Raw genomic sequence first — 18,015 nt, 5'->3', positions numbered from 1 at the left:
CCAACAGCACGATGGAAAAAGGAAAGAATACAAGTGTTTCTTAATTTAAAATGTTTATGTTTTGATAACAATTTCTATTTTTGTATTTTACTGTAATGTAAAACACAAAGAATTTTCAACTTGAATTGAGCCAGGTGATTTATAGATTCAGTTTATACTTCAACTAATGAGTATTTGGCTTTCCTTGAAAAATGGTAGAAGATTAAAAACATAATTTTAGTGTTCACATGTTATTAAATTGTAGAACTGAAGTATTTCAACACAGGTTAGCATCTACAGAAAGAACAATGTTTCAATCCCTGTTTTAGTAAAAGTATAAAAAGGCCTGGACAGCCACTGATCAACACTGGCCTCTTAACGGCTGGGAGCAGAGAGGCAGGACACATATGCAAACACACAGAGTCAGTGAAGTGTAGCTGTCCTCAACACATCAGCCTGTTTCCTCCTCACTGCTGAAGGCACTGACCAAAGATTTACATACTGACATGTAGAGGATACTGACATCGTCAGGAGTCAAGTGATCCAGTCATTTGTGGACAGTTTGGTTCAGTCTGTCCAGTTTGGTAACATGGCCGTCTTTGACAATGATTGGTCACACTTTGTAGAGAACACTTTTTTGAGAAATTAAAGTTGTACTATTTGTGAAACTAGATCATTTTTATTTCCTACCTGTTTGACTGTTATCAGACGTTCTTATAGATTTATTAGCGACAGCGATTAGTGAAATTATTCATTTTAAAGTAGTCATATGATTCCCTATTTCTACCAGTTAACCTAGTTCCTTGGTGTCCTAATGAAATGTCTGTTACATGCTCTGGTCAAAATACCATAAGGATTAAGCACAATAGCAGTTCAACCCCACCAGAACAGTCGCATTTGAGTGCCTGTCTCTTTAAACGCAAATGAGACACAGGTAACCCACCCACTTCTGCCACCCCCTCCCCTACACTCTCATGTTTTATAGGGACTAGGCGGAGCTCTGCTACACAACAAGGAGGTAAACTTCCTGAAAAGGTGGCAACATTCGGGGTGAAAGGTCACAAACCAAAGTGGTGTGAATTCCACATTGCGTGTTTTATCTCCTGTATTTTGACCGTGGCAGCCCACAAAAACATGACTGAGTCATCTTTTTTCACAATTTGCCTGCTGATAGGCCCTCCAGAGTCCCAAATTTACTTAATCAAATGATTAAAAAGGTTTTGCATAATATGTCCCTTTTAAGAGGAAAACAGGCGAGAGGCGTGAAAACCTCTCTCAAATTAAATTCAAACATCTTAAGTTGACCCACCGAGCAAGTTGAACTCTTATAAAATAATAATACGAGGTAAAAAATGGGGATCCTCTATAGGTCAATACATGAAACTGATGCAGTGTTTCTCAAAAATGTGTATTTCAAATTGTACAACATTTCTTTTAAACTTAAACATCCTGGTCCGCTGGTGCTGAAGGCAGCTGTGTTGCTTCCTGGTCCGCGACTTCAAAATATTTCAGAACTGCTCCTGCGAAGACAAAACTCCTCAGGTTAGCAAGCAAAAGATCCTGAGCAAATATTCATACAATATAACTGAGTTATGTTTCACTAATGCAGAAATTCATAATCTGATTTTATATTAAACATTGTAAAATTCAGCACAGTGTCCCTCTAAAGAACTCAATTTTTCAAAAGTTGTCACTTTTAAGCTGTTTTCAACACATTGTACTGGTTAGAGTTATAAGTAAGGGATAATGTTAAGAACGGCTGTCAATATCGGGAAAATAAGTCCCGACAGGATGAACAGGGTTCACGTCGGGGTCTGATTCGTCCACCGCCATTCTATACACTATCCCGCTTATTACACAGCTACTTGCCAACACGAAAAAAACTTCACACAGTGTGTCTTTTTACAATTTGCCATTCATAGTGGTTTTTCAGCAGAGAAATATAGTTTGCCAGAGCGCTATTTTGCTATTTTTTTTAATTCAGTTAATGTCCATCCTCTTCTATTTCATCAACGTCTTTGTCATCCAAAACTTTGTGCGTTTCGCTTCTTCCTCCTAACTGCTTTCCTCTCTTTTTCTTTTCTTGACCGGTGACGACAACTCAGCCTTTTGCCAAGAGTCGAAATCACCGTATTTTCCAAAAATATTAAAGTTAATGTGAAACTCATCCATACCAGTGGCCTAGGAGTACGTTTTTCCAATATGAAGTAGATTACAGATCAGCTGACATCACTTAGCGACTGAAGACGCTGGGGTGAAAAGTGACCGGACTACTTGCGGAGCAAAGATTTTAGAGTGCTGAGTGGAGCATTATATAGCATTAAGAAGAGCCATGTAATAAAGAGTTATAACAAACATTAAAACGATGATTACTGTCTGATTTGATAATTCATGCTTGAAAGGATTGAGACACTTTTAGGACTGAAACCTGTCTGTCGTCATGGTTCAGCAGTGATGCCTCTCTGTTGCCATGGTTACTGAGCTCAGAGAGAGAAGTGGAACCAGTTTCAAGATCAGTTTCATCCGATCTGAGAAAGACCGTCAGCAGCAGCAGCCTCCTCTGCAACAGCCATCGACTTCAATCAAACTCTATTAACTTCACTTTACTGACACTCAGTGGTGACACTGCAGACTTCTGCTAAAAGATGTGAGAACTAAAAACTTTAAAATAAGCTTGAGATGGTTTTTATGTGGTCAATCAGAGCTTCAAGTGGAACTGTTCTCTTCATTTGAGGAAACGTTCAGGTTTTTGATGTGGACAGAACATCATCTGAGTGTGCGAGAGTGTGTGTGTGTGTGTGTGTGTGTGTGTGTGTGTGTCCTCAGTGAAGTGTATCAGTCTCTGCAGTAGCTTCCAGCTGCAGCAGTCAGTTCAGTTTCTGAGGGAGGTTTTTGTACGACACTATTTCACTGTGTGAACACAAGCTGACTGTTCACGGTTATGATGCTCTGACAGTAGTAAACTGCAGCATCTTCAGCCTGAACTCCACTGATGGTCAGAGTGAAGTCTGTTGATGATCCACTGCCTGTAAAACGTCCTGGAATCCCTGTTTGTCGTCGACTGCTTCCATAAACGAGGAGCTTATGAGCTTCTCCTTGTCTTTTTTGGTACCAGAATAGACAGGGGTAGTAGGGGTGTGAGCCACAATCATCATCAACCTCTTGACTGGTCCTACAGCTGATGGTGACGGAGCCTCCCAGAGCAGAGCTCACTGCTCCAGGCTGAGTCACTGTGACCTGACCTCTGGACCCTGAGGACACAGAGACAGAAACATAAAGCAGCGTCATGGTTCTGTGGGCTTCATGTCAGAGGGACGGATGTTGATGGAGGAGAGGAGTTTGATTCTCTGGACTTTACCTGTGAAGCAGCAGCAGAGCAGAGTGCAGATGAGGACGGAGGTCAAAGTCATGTTTGTGATGAGGAGGATTTCTGTGTCTTCTGTTGTCATGAAGGACAGCTGTCAGTCATCCAGTGTTCAACTCTCAGGACTATAAACTCTCCCAGAGCACTGGAGCATGCTGCTGCTGATGCAAAGTGGCTCTCTATGGAAATGTTCTGACTGACTCCAACAGGGACTTGATCACTCTCATCATGCTGCTTATCAATCAATCAATTGATCAGAGTATTGATTAGACAATATTTTAACACAAATTTTATATCATTTTGGGTTTGTGCTTATCGAAATAAAAGAGTTTTAAAATGTTGCCTGTCTAATTTAAATGAATTTAAAGATGAATTAAGTTTAATTTGAAAATGAATATATATGAAATAAAAACATGTTTTGTGTAAATCTGTGTCTCTGTGTTTTCGTCACTTTTCATATCAGCTGATGATATTTTACAATCAGAGACTGATTCAGTTGAGTGTGTTTGTGTCAAAGTCAGAGAGCCGTGTCTCTCTACAGTCAGAGGTTTTTGTACGACGGCTCAGTCAGTTTGTATCACTGTGGTACACGTTCGGTGGAGGAACCAGACTGGAACTTGGAAGTAAGTCAAATATTTAAATGTTTTTATCTTTTCAGTTGCAGTGTTTCTTTTTTCTCTTTAAATTTGAAGAAAACTGTCTCTTCTCTGTATTTATATTTGATATTCGCATGAATACGTTTTTGCTAAGAAACAAAGTTCACTTCAGACATAGAAATTCAAAAACTCATTGATGAATATGAAGACAAAAAATATGAAGCCAGAAGATAAATGATTATTTTAAACTTTAATAGTGAATCTTGTAGGCTGAGTTCAGTCAGACAGAGTCAGAGCCGTGTCTCTCTACAGTCAGAGGTTTTTGTACGACGGCTCAGTCAGTTTGTATCACTGTGGTGGACTTTTGGTGGAGGAACCAGACTGGAACTTGGAAGTAAGTTTCTGCACCTCTGGAGCAGCACCCTGAGGCTCCCTGCAGACCAGTGGAGGAAGGTGGGCTCTGTGACCTGTGAGGCCACCCAGGGCTCCCAGACTCCAGTCTCAGAGACACTGAGGAGAGACCAGTGTTCCCAGTCCTGACCTGACTCACTGGGACTCTGCTGCTGGTTTTACTCTGCTACTGCTCTCAGTCTGCACTCTGTAACTATCTCTCTCTTTCATCTGACATGTTTCAGCAGCAATATTTACCAGCTTGTTGCTGCGTCTCAATATTATTTCACTCTTTCCACATAATAAAGACGTGTTGATCAAAGAAGCTGTTTTCATGTTTATTATCATCAAAGTGTGTGAATGATTTTATCTTCATGGTGTCAGTGACTTTATTAAATCCAGAGACAAACTGAGCTGTGATGATTTTAAAACTAATGTGTGAGATCACATCATGTGCAGCCAAATACACTGAATATTAAAGGAGATTGTAAACTCAGACAAAACTCATGATTATAATCTAATCAGTAAAACCAGTGATGGCAGTAGTATAACTTCATAACTTGTTCTCATAATCAATAAAATACCCTCAGGACTGTTGTAGTCGCCGCAGAATTGTCTGTAATAATAAAAACATATTCGAAACTCATGTGAAGAACAATTTAATTAAAATCCTCCAATCATCTCTTCTTACTGCTGTGAGATAATGATGAATACTTGTTTCAACTACAAAAGGAAATGCATTCCGTTTTAAGTAAATCAAGAACATTTTTGAATATTATTTGCTGAATCTGTAATGAACAGCATTATATCATCTGCGTAAAGAGAAATAAAAAGAGTGTGATCAACAAACTTAGCCTACAAAATATTGATATGCTGCTTCTGCTAAAATCTTTAACCACAGAGATTAATGATGGATGGAAAGAGTAAATAATAAAAGTGTTGATGAATTTCATACTCAAGGAAATGTTCTTGTTACGATCATAATTAAACATGACTAAAATCTCATATTTACATGTGAATAATTCTACAACTTGAATGAAACCTTCTGTTTCATAGATTCAGTTTATAGTTTAACTAATGACAATTTGGGTTTCCATGAAAAATGGTAGAAGATTAAAAACATGAATATTTTTTGTGTCCACATGTTATTAAACTGTAGAACTGAAGTATTTCAGCAGAGGTTAGCATCTACAGACAGAAGAATGTTTCAATCCCTGTTTTACTAAAAGTAAAAAAAAAGCAGAACTTTTTGGATTAAATACAGTATATTTAGTATTTTAAAATGTTCAAAGTGATTATTATTGAAGATATTCTGGTAGTGAAACCTCTGTTGTTTAGTGTCAGTGCAGCTGTTGAGTCAGATCAGTTCCTCTCCAGCTGAGGGAGGTTTTTGTACGGCGCTTTTTCACTGTGTGAACGAGCTGTAACTCTGCTGACAGTAGTAAACTCCTGAATCTTCAGCCTGAACTCCACTGATGGTCAGAGTGAAGTCATTCCCAGATCTACTCCCACTGAAACGACTTGAAACTCCAGACTGACGGTATGTAGCTAAATAAATCAGGAGTTGAGGAGCTTGTCCAGGTTTCTGAAGGTACCAGTGGAGGACGTTACTAACACCTGTGCTGGTTCTACATTTGATAGAAACAGTCTGTCCTGCAGCAGACGACTGAGCTCCAGGAGACTGAGTCACTGTGATTTCTCCTGATGAACCTGGAAAACATGAAAAAGAGGAGAAGAGTTATTGAGACAAATCCAGTTTGGAGAAAGATGATCAACATCCAAACAGAAGAGGATGATTTGTTTAACTTGGAGAACAGATGGAAGAAGGTCCATGCTGCTTGTTTCAGTGTTTCTCCATCATAGCAGAACATCACTGTGGTGAACCTGGTGGCATCCTGAAGCAAAGTTTTCAGCAGAGAGTCTACCTTGAACAAGGAGCCCCAGGGTGGCCAGCAGTAGAATCAGTGACATCATCATTGTGCTGCCGGCGTGTCAGTGGCTGTGAAAGGCCTGGACAGCCACTGATCAACACTGGCCTCTTAACGGCTGGGAGCAGAGAGGCAGGACACATATGCAAACACACAGAGTCAGTGAAGTGAAGCTGTCCTCAATGATTATTCTCTAATCAAATAATTCTTCCATGAAAGGATTGACACACTTTTATATTTAGGACTGAAACCTGTCTGTCGTCCTGGTTCAGCAGTGATGCCTCTCTGTTGCCATGGTTACTGAGCTCAGAGAGAGAAGTGAAACCAGTTTAAAGATCAGTTTCATCCAATCTGAGAAAGACCGACAGCTGCTGCTGCATCGACTTCAATCAAACTCTATTAACTTCACTTTACTGCCACTCAGTGGTGACACTGAATAGAATATCTTTATTGTCATTATAACAGATACAACAAAATTAAGTGCAGTCCCTGTTCAGTGAAAAGCATCTACTTGAGGTAGTACATGCACAACTAAATCCATATGAATTAATAAAATATGCTACTACTGTATGCATATTAATGCTAAAAACACATAGTTGACACACCCATACAGACATCCACATTCAAAAATTGCACATAGCCCATATGACAAAGATAAGTGGTGAGAACTTTGCTTCAGTAGCACTATTCAATGCACTTATGGCTGTTAGATAAAAACAGTTTTGTAGTGTGGTTGTTCTGGTTTTCATAGACCTGTATCTCCTGCCTGGCAGCAGCAGTTTGGCCAGTGTGTGACCAGGGTGTGATGAGTCCTGTACGATGGTTTTGGCCTTTTTGAGGCAGTGAGAGCTGTGAAGTTCTTCCAGAGGGGGGAGAGTGCAGCCAATGATCTTCTGTGCTGCCTTTGTGACCCCCTGATGCTTTTTCCTCTGTGCCACAGTGCAGCTTGAAAACCACGCACAGAAACAGTATGACAGGATGCTCTCACTTGAGCAGCTGTAGAAGGACAACAGCAGTTCTGGGAGGATGATGTTCCTCCTGAGACCTTTCCAGAAGTAAAGTCACTGCTGGGCCTTCCTCACTAGCCCAGTGGTGTAGACGCCCCAGGTAAGGTTTTCCATGATGTTTACTCCCAAGAAGTGGAAGTCGGAGAACTCTCTCCACACAGGTCCCGCCTATGACCAGCAGCTGGATGTCCATTTTCTTCCTCCTGAAGTCCACGATGACCTCATTGGTTTTTGATGTGTTGAGGAGCAAGTTGTTAACTCTGCACCACACCACCAGTGTTGGACTCATCCCCCCCTCGAGATGAGCCCCACTACTGTGGTGTCATCTGCGAATTTGAAGAAGGTGTTGCTGTGTTGGGCGGGGGTGCAGTCATGGGTGTGTAGGGTTGTAGAGCAGGGGACTCAGCACGCAGCCCTGTGGGGATCCTGTGCTGAGGCTGAGGGTGGAGTGTGGTATTCCAACGTCAACAGTTTGGACACCAGTCTATGGGGGAGGATGGTGTTAAAAGCAGAACTAAAGTCTATGAAGAGCAGCCTAGCGTAACTCCCCTGCTGCTCAAGGTGGGACAATGCAGCATGGAGGACTGTGGCCACGGCATCCTCAGTAGATCTATTAGCCCTGTCGGCAAACTGGTGTGAATCAAAGGTGGGAGTGTAGAATGACATGATGTGACTACAGACCAGTTTCTGAAAGCACTTCATCACCACAGGGGTGAGTGCTACTGGCCGGTAGTTGTTGAGAGTGTTGATGTTCGTCTTTTGGGCAGGGGGACTTTAGGCAGGATGGGACAGTGAACTGGGAGAGTGACTGGTTGAAGATCTTAGTAAAGTCCCCCACCAGCTGGTCCGCACAGTCCTTCAGCACGCGTCTGCAGACGCCATCAGGTCGGCCACCTTCCGCGGGTTGACTGCCCGCAGCGTACGCCTCACCTCATCTACTGTGAGGATGGTGTTGCTGTGGGCTGCTGGATGTGGTGTGGCTGCCTCTGGTGGCTTAACCTCAAAAAGTGGTTCAGCACTTCCACCAGTGAGGCATCCCCTTCGCCAGTCCCGAGGTTGGTCTTGTAGTTGGTGATGTGCTGGATTCCCTGCCACACCTGCCTGCTGTTGTTGCTGTCCAGGTGGTTCTCGATCCTCCCCCTGTAGTCTGACTTGGCCTTTCGAATTCCCCTCTTCAGATTGGTACATGCTGCACTGTAGAGAGCCCCATCACCTGATCTGAAGGAGGTGTTCCTCTCCTATAGCTGGTCATCCTTAATCATCCAGGGCTTCTGGTTGGGGTAGACCTGGACACGTTTGTCCACTGTGACAATGTCTATGCAGCTCTTGATATAACACAGAACACTGTCCATAAACATATCCACGTCTGGATGTTCAAAAATGTCGCAGCAGGTCCTGTCAAAGCAGTCCTGCAGCTGCTCAGAGGGTCCATCAGGTTAGTTTTAACAGTCTTTGTGATGGTAGGAGCAGCTTTACTGAGGCGGTGTATGCCGGGACTGAAAGCAGTGACAGGTGGTCGGACTGGGCCAGGTGTGGTAGTGGGCTGACCCTGTAGCCCCGTTTGATGTTTGAGTGGACCTTGTTCAGTGTGTTAGCTCCTCTGGTTGCACACTTAACGTGCCGATGGAATTTTGGGAGCACTGCTTTTAAGTCCACATGGTTGAAGTCCACTGCAACAACAAACACTGCATCAGGATACCTGCCCTGCTGACTGCTAATGACACTGGAGATTTCTGCCAAAAGATGTGAGATCTACAAACTTTAAAATATACTTTACATAGTTTTAATATGGTCAATCTGAGCTTCAGGTGGAACATTTACACATTTGACCTTAAAACAGTTGATCTGAATTATGCACATCTTCACCTGCTTTACTTTTCTTCTTCTTTAACATATATTTCTACTGAATGTAAAGAGCCCCCTGTATCCCCTTGTATATAAAGTGTACATGTACAATGATATAATTTACTTTTCCGTTGTTATATTTACTGTTTTTGTTGATAAAACAAGCAGACACAACAGAAAATGTAAAAACACATCAACACAATATGGATGTGCCACTGTGACTGACGCTTTGCCTGCTGCCTCTCCAGGTGATAGCGGTCTGGCTGATTACAAATATCAATAAGAGGGGGTAGGGTACTAGGCTCTCTCTCTCTGTCTCTTGCCCTCACCATTCCACCTTCTATCCATAGATGCAGTCAGTCAGCCTAGAGGCTGGCTATGGTGTTACGTTTTGTTTTATGTTTATCTGATGGGTGTAGTAGTGTAGCTTTGGTGGCTTTTTTTCTGCTAGGTTTTTTTTGTTTCTTTGTGTTGGAGCAGAGCGTTAGCCTCCAGCGCTTACGGCCCTGGTGGGTTGATTCAGATTCAGATTCAGAATACTTTATTAATCCCCGGGGGGAAATAGTTTTTTTTCCAATGCTCCATGCAAAGAAGAAATAGAACTACAGCATGAATGGAAACAAGTGATAAGATGAAGATGTAAATAAAATAAAATATTTAAGTAGACATTAAATAAAATAAAATATCAAAGTAGACAATAAAATACAAATAAATAATAAAATAGTATAGTATACAAACTGAAATATATACAATATACAATGAAATGGTTGTAACATTATTATTATTAAGTTAAATGAGAATGAATAGTTATATTGCTTGCTTTGTTTTATAAATAGCCAAATGAGTCCGATCATCAGAGGGAGGAGTTGTACAGTTTGATGGCCACAGGTAAGAATGACTTCCTGTGGCGCTCAGTGGTGCATTTAGGAGCAATCAGTCTCTGGCTGAAGGTGCTCCTCTGTTTCGACCAGAGCGTTGTGGAGAGTGTGAGAGACATTCTGAAGTATCGCCCGCACCTTCCACAGCATCCTCCTGTCTGATACTGCTGACAAAGAGTCCAGCTCCACCCCCACAACGTCACTGACCTTTCTGGTCAGTTTATTGAGTCTGTTAGCATCGGCTACTCTCAGTCTGCTGCCCCAGCACACCACAGCAAACAGTATAGCACTGGCCACCACAGACTCATAAAACATCCTCAGCATCGTCTGGTAGATGTTAAAAGAGCGTAGCCTCCTCAGAAAATAGAGGCGGCTCTGTCCCTTCTTGTAGAGGACTTCAGTGTTCTTAATCCAGTCCAGTTTATTGTCAATGTACACCCCCAGATATTTGTAGTGTTCAACAATGTCCACGTTATGCCCCTGGATGGAAACTTGGGTCTGGGAGGCTGCCATTTAAATTAAGGTAATTCTCAACATGGTGATCACAGTTGTCTGGCTCAAAATGTTCAATGTCCCTGGCTATAAACTCAAGCTCTTCAAGGCGGAGGTACTCTAAGCTAGCGTTTCTATGGACATTGACATCCCATGCTGCAGTTCTGTCTAGCTGAGAGGCAGGGGCAGGACAGCTGTTATCACTCTCATGGAGGTGCGGAGAGGAAGTAGGGCACTCCTGGAGTGATCTGGTCCCCCTTTCAGAGGGAGAGGCACTGATGAAGGTGTCATGCATCGGAGACTGGGAGCAGTGGGTAGAATATCTTCTGGGGGATAAACTACCTGTGACCGCACTGTCTGTTTCAGGAAGATGGAAAGTCATGTTACTGTTATCTCTGTCTCTCAGTGGAGGTTGAGAAACTGACTTCATTCCCAAGGACTTGGGGTCAGTTGAGAATTGTTCACATCTTCTGAGCGGAGAGGGAGTTAATCTTCCATCAAGGGAGGAATGTGAATCAGAGTAACCAGAATCACATTGGCTGAACAACTGTGGAGGGGAGAGACGTCCTGACCTAAACCTTAAAAGCTCCTCCTTGTGTGAACAAAGATCTAACTCTGTTGAGTGCAGGTCATCTAAAATATGTATGGCTTTCTTATTAGCCATCTGAACTTCATGGAGGAGACTAGAATTATGCACTCTAAGGAGATCTACCTCCTGTTCTCATGTTGTTTTGCTCTGAACAGCAAGGCTGGTTTGCCTGTGGGAGATCAGAAGCAAACATCTTAACTGGCCTGTGGATGCTGTCTGCACATAACAACTCTCCTTCAGTAGGAACTCTATCTCTTCATTGCACTCAATGAGATTTAACCTGCTAATGACTTCAGGGCAGCCAGGTTTACAATCTGTGCCAGGGAAGAAATAAATTGCTCTACACAGGGGCTCTCCATTGTTAAGCAAGTTGTCTAAACAACGACCAGTGTAGTTGGCTATTGTGTTGCTTGGCAGACACTCTGTAGTGTAGTTTGGGGGGAGTACACTAGCCTAACCAAACTGTGTGCTGGTCTACACTATAGGGGGTAGCTTCCTGTGGAGAAGGGGGGCTATGGCACAATCTAAAGGCTCTGTGCATACAGATTGGGGCCGATAAAGATAAACACAGTTTACAGCGTAACTTTGTTTACCAAACCTTAAACATGCACTAACTGGAATGCAGGGTAGTTACAATCAGACAATTGTCTCTTAAAGTTGACTGGAGCTGAAACACGTGGTAGAAACAGCTGAAGTGCAAAACTTCTGTTTCACAGGGCTGGTAGCATGCTGTGGCTCTCTCTCCAGTTCTACTTCTACTCAGGCTGAAATGCAAGGCAGTAACAGCCGGATATGATCTTCTATGTATCACACTCCAATTGTTTGTAAGTACAAATCAGCATCTACTCCTGCAGTAGACTAGTGGTGGTTAAATATAAAGACTTTTGGCTAAGTGGTTCGAGATATTAATCTCAAATTTTAACACAGTCCAAATTATGCTAAAATTAATATTACACATTTATGAGTGATTGCCAACAATACGGGGCACCATTAATGTTGGACTTGGTTTACAGGCACAATTAAGTAATGTTTATGCAATGTTACAAGGGAGATTTAGGAAGAAGTAGAGGGCGTCAAGTGAGAAAGCAAGAACAAGGAAGGTGCTGGAGTTTTGACCATCTGGGCAGAGGGGGATCTGTTACTCTGACCAATAGTAGCTCAAACCTGAATTTTGCATCTAAGTATGAGGAATGGTGAATTCTGGGACACTGGGTTCAGTTCAGAGGTCATTCTGAAATCCCACAATGAATGACTTCATCTGTGGGTCCCAACAGAAGGATGGAAAAAGGACAGAATACAAGTGTTTCTTAATTTAAAATGTTTTTGTTTTGATAACAATTTCTATTTTTGTATTTTACTGTGATGTAAAACACAAAAAATGTACAACTTGAATTGAACGAGGTGTTTTATAGATTCAGTTTATACTTTAACTAGTGAGTATTGGCTTTCCATGAAAAATGGTAGAAGATTAAAAACATAATTTTAGTGTCCACATGTTGTTAAACTGTAGAGCTGAAGTATTTAGTATTTAGTATTTAGTACAGTATATTTAGTGTTAAAATGTTCAAAGTGATTATTATTGAAGATATTTTTGTTGTGAAACCTCTGTTAATCAGTTCCAGTTCCTCTTCAGCTGAGGGAGGTTTTTGTACGACTCTTTTTCACTGTGTGAACACAGCTTGACTGTTGATGGAATGATGACTCTGACAGTAGTAAACTCCTGAGTCTTCAGCCTGAACTCCACTGATGGTCAGAGTGAAGTCAACTCCATTCCCTGCTCCATTTCCACTGAATCTGGACGAGATTCCGGAGAATCTTGCTGTTGTTACGTAGATGAGAGCTTTCGGAGCTTCTCCAGGTTTCTGATGGTACCAGGCCAGGTAGTATTGAGAACCAGAGTAGTGAGTAACTTGTGTGCTGGCCTTACAGTCAATTGAAACAGTTTGACCGAGCTGCAGTGATTTGGCTGCTGGCTGAGTCAAGACAACATTTTGTCCAGCAGAGCCTGAGGAGAGAGAAGAAACACTGGACATGAGACGCTGAGGTGAAACTCAGATACACTCCAAATGATTTTCACAGGACAGGAACATGATGTTCTCACCCTGAGTGAAGCAGAGCAGAGTCCAGATGAGGACGGAGGTCAAAGTCATGTTTGTGATGAGGAGGATTTCTGTGTCTTCTGTTGTCATGAAGGACAGCTGTCAGTCATCCAGTGTTCAACTCTCAGGACTATAAACTCTCCCAGAGCACTGGAGCATGCTGCTGCTGATGCAAAGTGGCTCTCTATGGAAATGTTCTGACTGACTCCAACAGGGACTTGATCACTCATATCATGCTGCTTATCAATCAATCAATTTATCAGAGTATTGATTAGACAATATTTTAATACCAATTTCATCTAATTTTGGATTCATGCTTATCGAAATCAAGGAGTTTGCAAATGTCGGCTGTCTAATTTAAATGAATTTCAAGAGAAAATGAAGTTTCATTTGAAAATGAATATATATGAAAGAAAGAAATGTTTTGTGTAAATCTGTGTCTCTGTGTTTTTGTCACTTTTCATATCAGTTGATGATATTTTACAATCAGAGACTGATTCAGTTGAGTGTGTTTGTGTCAAAGTCAGAGAGCCGTGTCTCTCTACAGTCAGAGGTTTTTGTAAAACGGCTCAGTCAGTTTGTATCACTGTGGTACACGTTCGGTGGAGGAACCAGACTGGATGTTAGAAGTAAGTTTCTGCACAAATACTACATAAAATACTGTAAAGTTAATTTTTAATTCAGATTTGTTTTGGATGTTTGAGGCAGATAAATATATCTTGTTTTAATTCCATCACTTTTAGTCTCCATGTGTTAATTCTGCTCCTTTATCATGGAGGCTAACTCAGAGCAGCTCCACTAAACATTTCTTTACACATTCATGTCAAAGTAACATTTAAACAGCTTGAAGTGCAGGAAAAATGAAAACTGTTTTACAAATGTTTTGAAAGAAGAGATATCATTTTTCACCTGAATGATATCAGTGTTCAAAACGCTCCTCTTGTCGATTGTTTGATCGTAATCAGTTCATTTTCTGCTTTTGTGTATGTGTCCACTAAATCCTTTAAAGTAACATATAGTTCAGGTTTTGGATGATTGTGATGAGAAAGTGTTTGCTCTTTTATTTCCAGTGTAGTTTGACATGTTTCAGGTCATATGAGGACTCTTTGTGTGCTGATATGCATGAGAGGTTTCTGAAAGGGAAGTGAAACCATGTGTGAGTGAGTGACTGGTGGAGCAGAAAAACCCTCTGACAGAAACTCCTTAAAGGACTAAATCATGTCTCACACAGTGAAGGTGTCCAGGTTGAGTTTGATTGACAGCCGTGTGGTCCCTGTCCTCTAAGCTGATTGGTGTCTCCTAGGTGATGTCCGTCCCACCCTGACGGTGCTGCCCCCCTCCAGTGAGGAGCTGCAGCAGGGGAAGGCCACGCTCATGTGTCTGGCCAACAAGGGCTTCCCCTCAGACTGGAGTCTGTCCTGGAAGGTGGACGGCAGCAGCAGCAGCAGCAGCAGCAGCAGCAGCAGCTGGGAGCAGAGCAGGAGCCCCGGGGTGCTGGAGAAGGACGGCCGCTACAGCTGGAGCAGCACCCTGAGGCTCCCTGCAGACCAGTGGAGGAAGGTGGGCTCTGTGACCTGTGAGGCCACCCAGGGCTCCCAGACTCCAGTCTCAGAGACACTGAGGAGAGACCAGTGTTCCCAGTCCTGACCTGACTCACTGGGACTCTGCTGCTGGTTTTACTCTGCTACTGCTCTCAGTCTGCACTCTGTAACTATCTCTCTCTCTCATCTGACATGTTTCAGCAGCAATATTTACCAGCTTGTTGCTGCGTCTCAATATTATTTCACTGTTTCCACATAATAAAGACGTGTTGATCAAAGAAGCTGTTTTCATCTTTATTATCATCAAAGTGTGTGAATGATTTTATCTTCATGGTGTCAGTGACTTTATTAAATCCAGAGACAAACTGAGCTGTGATGATTTTAAAACTAATGTGTGAGATCACATCATGTGCAGCCAAATACACTGAATATTAAAGGAGGTTGTAAACTCAGACAAATGTTTATAATTGTATCAGTACTGTCACAGCTGGCTCAAGGCCATGACAAAACAACAGAGATGCACTGTTTAAAGGAATAACAAAAAGATGTTTATTTAAATCAATAGTACGAATAAATCAAATAAGACACTAACATGAGGTGTGAAAGTCAATATAATCAGTGATGTAGGATGTGCATGCATAGTGAATATGGTTTGTGGGTGTTGTGTAGTGCATAAAGAAAACTAAAGGAACCCAAAGGTTTAAGGCTGCCGCGTCATCTGGGGAGACAGGTGTCTGCAGGGAAGAGAGAGAGACACAAGAGAGAGAACCTGCTTATATACACCAAACCAGATCACCGGCCCAGGTGTCCTCAGTTACCAGATTGCCCGGCTGGCCTAACCCCCTGCCAACCAGCAAACTACTCCAGACCCCACTGTCAAGCACCAACAGGGGTCGCCACAGTACAAACCAGTGATGGCATTAGTATAACTTCATAACTTGTTTTGATAATCAATAAAATACCGTCAGGACTGTGTAGTTTCTGTGCTGTGTTTGTCAGGTGTTGGTGTGTAGTATGTTGATAAAGGAATCTGCGGAGGCAAGGCTGGATGGAATGATTGAGCAATTTTTATGGAAACAGATCTCAAGCCTGCATCCGAACCAGGCAGCCACTCCCTGGTGTTCTCAAATCTATGACAAAGTTCTGCCCAATGCTTTGCTCTCTGCTCTATCAGAAATCCTATCGAGCCTTTCGATCTCGGAAATCTACGAAGTACCACCACCTTCTCTGCTTCTACGGGCCTTTTTTAAAGTCTATTCACTTGCACCTTCCTACTTCTAATTGGTCACTTTGGTGTATTGAGGGTCCATCTGTCCAATAGTAGAAAGAGAAGATGACCTGCCTCCTTCTTCTGTACATTATCTAACTCCGGTGAGGTCACTCCTTGGCGCTTACAGCCTAAAGTGGACAAGATTGTCTCTCCATGCTTATGTAACCTGTATGTCTAAACAGCCATTGTAAAACCTAATCAATCAGAATAGGTATGGTAGTATTAGAACAATTACTCCTTCTGTTATTCTGAAGTTGACATCTTTTTCAGCTAACTTGAATGTGAATCACATGAATGCTTCATAGCCAGTTGTTTCGTTGTTTTGTTCTCGCTAAGCTAGTTCATTAAACCGGACGGACAATGTTAAGTTCATCTTTGAAATGTGTAAGTGAAATGTTGAAAAAACTTATGATTATTGAAATGTACTCTGTTTTAGTTGTAATGATGATGATAGAGAAACACAAGTGAACTGTTCAAGTGGACAATTAAGTGATTGCTCTGCACGTTTTGTGCAGGCTGGTTTTTGTTGAGACTGTTCCACTGGCAGAGCTGTGCTGCTCGGGTCGCCGCTATTCCACTGCCTCCTGATCTTCACCTATCATCCCCATCCCCTCACCACTCTTTGGATCCATCCTCATCTTCATTCCCCCATTCCCATTACTCACGCCTGCTTCATCCCCTTCCATCCTTGTGGAAATCAGGACGGACAGTTTCCCTACTAAGGGTGGTGGTAGGAACTCAATCTCACGCAAAAAGGATTTATGGAAGTGTCTGATTCACCTTAAGACTGATTTAATATTGGAAGACACTTGTTTATTTTTTTTATTGAGAGACTATTTCATTCTGAAACTTTTGTTATTTTTGTTGTTAGTCGAATCACAGCATTTCATAACTGTGTGAAATATATACACTGGGATTGAGCCATATAGCCAAATATCGCTAAATTTGTTGCATCATTGAATGGAAAATTGGCTACAGTGGTTGGGTTAAATGGTTCAAGTCCAACAGGTGTATAACCTTAATGATTTCTGTAACAAAATAGAGGTGTGTTGCCTTAACTGAATGAAAATATGAAAGTTATTGTTCTACTGACAGGAAATAAGAGCAAATAATACACTACGGTCAACGTAAAAATACTTGGTTGTTGGTGTGAGTTATTCTTAAAGTAGGGATAAAGAAATGTCAATCTGTACATCACTGTTTCATGATGCGCCAGTCTCCTCTTAGAACCTAGACACTTTGATCCACCCTTTAAACTTGGCTACCTGGGCCAAGTGGGTTACACTTAGATGCAAATGTATACATTAAGTCAGCTCTGAACAACTGGCATGAGAGATAAGTTCAGTTTTAGTGTTCTATTCAGGCCTGTCCTCTAGCTAAACTTTAACGCACACACACAAAACTGTTTAATTGCTCCGGGGCCCCCGGACATGTAAACATCACATCGGCCACATCTCTTACCTCACAGTAAGGGAAAGCAAACTATCAGTGTTGGTCAAGTTACTTGGAAATAGTAATTAGTTACTGATTACTGATTACTTCTCCAAGAAAGTAATCCAGTTACTTTACTGATTACTTATTTCAAAAAGTAAGTAGTTACTTTACTAGTTACTTTACTTCGTTACTTTTCAAAAACATGATGCACAACCTGAACACGCTATAAAGCAATAGACCTTTCGTGGCAGCGGGAAATAAATGGACAACTGTCAGACATGAGATAAACAAACCCTGTGTGAGCCAATATTACAGTAGCACCAGCTCCCAAAGGGCTTTGCATCACTACCCACCTCTTCTAGTAGGGCTGGGTATCGTTAAGAACCCCATGATTCGATTTTGATTCTTCAGGTCGCAATTCGATTCAATATCGATTTGATTCAATATTGATTTGGATGCTTCGATATGTTTTAAGTAATAAGCAGTAATAAACAAATAATTCATTAAAGTACCTGTTGATCATTTTCAAATTCAAAAAAGTAAATTATAAATCTTTCCTCTAGGAAGCTCTAGTTGAAATGTAAACAAAGGCACACGATGTGT

The 18,015-nt window shown here is 41.8% G+C and overlaps 3 gene segments (V, D, J or C); 1 reads left to right on the top strand and 2 right to left on the bottom strand.

Annotated features, from left to right (window-relative positions):
- Window positions 1-3,799: 3,799 nt before the first annotated feature.
- On the top strand, window positions 3,800-14,989 carry LOC115577906 (Ig kappa-b4 chain C region-like). The segment is given in 2 exon segments: window positions 3,800-3,966; window positions 14,471-14,989. Coding segments are annotated over 2 exon segments (501 nt in total).
- On the bottom strand, window positions 5,718-6,410 carry LOC115577912 (immunoglobulin kappa variable 1-39-like). The segment is given in 2 exon segments: window positions 5,718-6,039; window positions 6,255-6,410. Coding segments are annotated over 2 exon segments (357 nt in total).
- On the bottom strand, window positions 12,710-13,267 carry LOC115577909 (immunoglobulin kappa variable 4-1-like). The segment is given in 2 exon segments: window positions 12,710-13,073; window positions 13,170-13,267. Coding segments are annotated over 2 exon segments (432 nt in total).
- Window positions 14,990-18,015: the final 3,026 nt, after the last annotated feature.

Source organism: Sparus aurata, unplaced genomic scaffold, assembly GCF_900880675.1.
Source record: "Sparus aurata unplaced genomic scaffold, fSpaAur1.1, whole genome shotgun sequence".
Classification (NCBI taxonomy): domain Eukaryota; kingdom Metazoa; phylum Chordata; class Actinopteri; order Spariformes; family Sparidae; genus Sparus; species Sparus aurata.
Note: the sequence above shows the minus strand (reverse complement) of the source record. Positions and strands in the feature narration are given on the sequence as shown.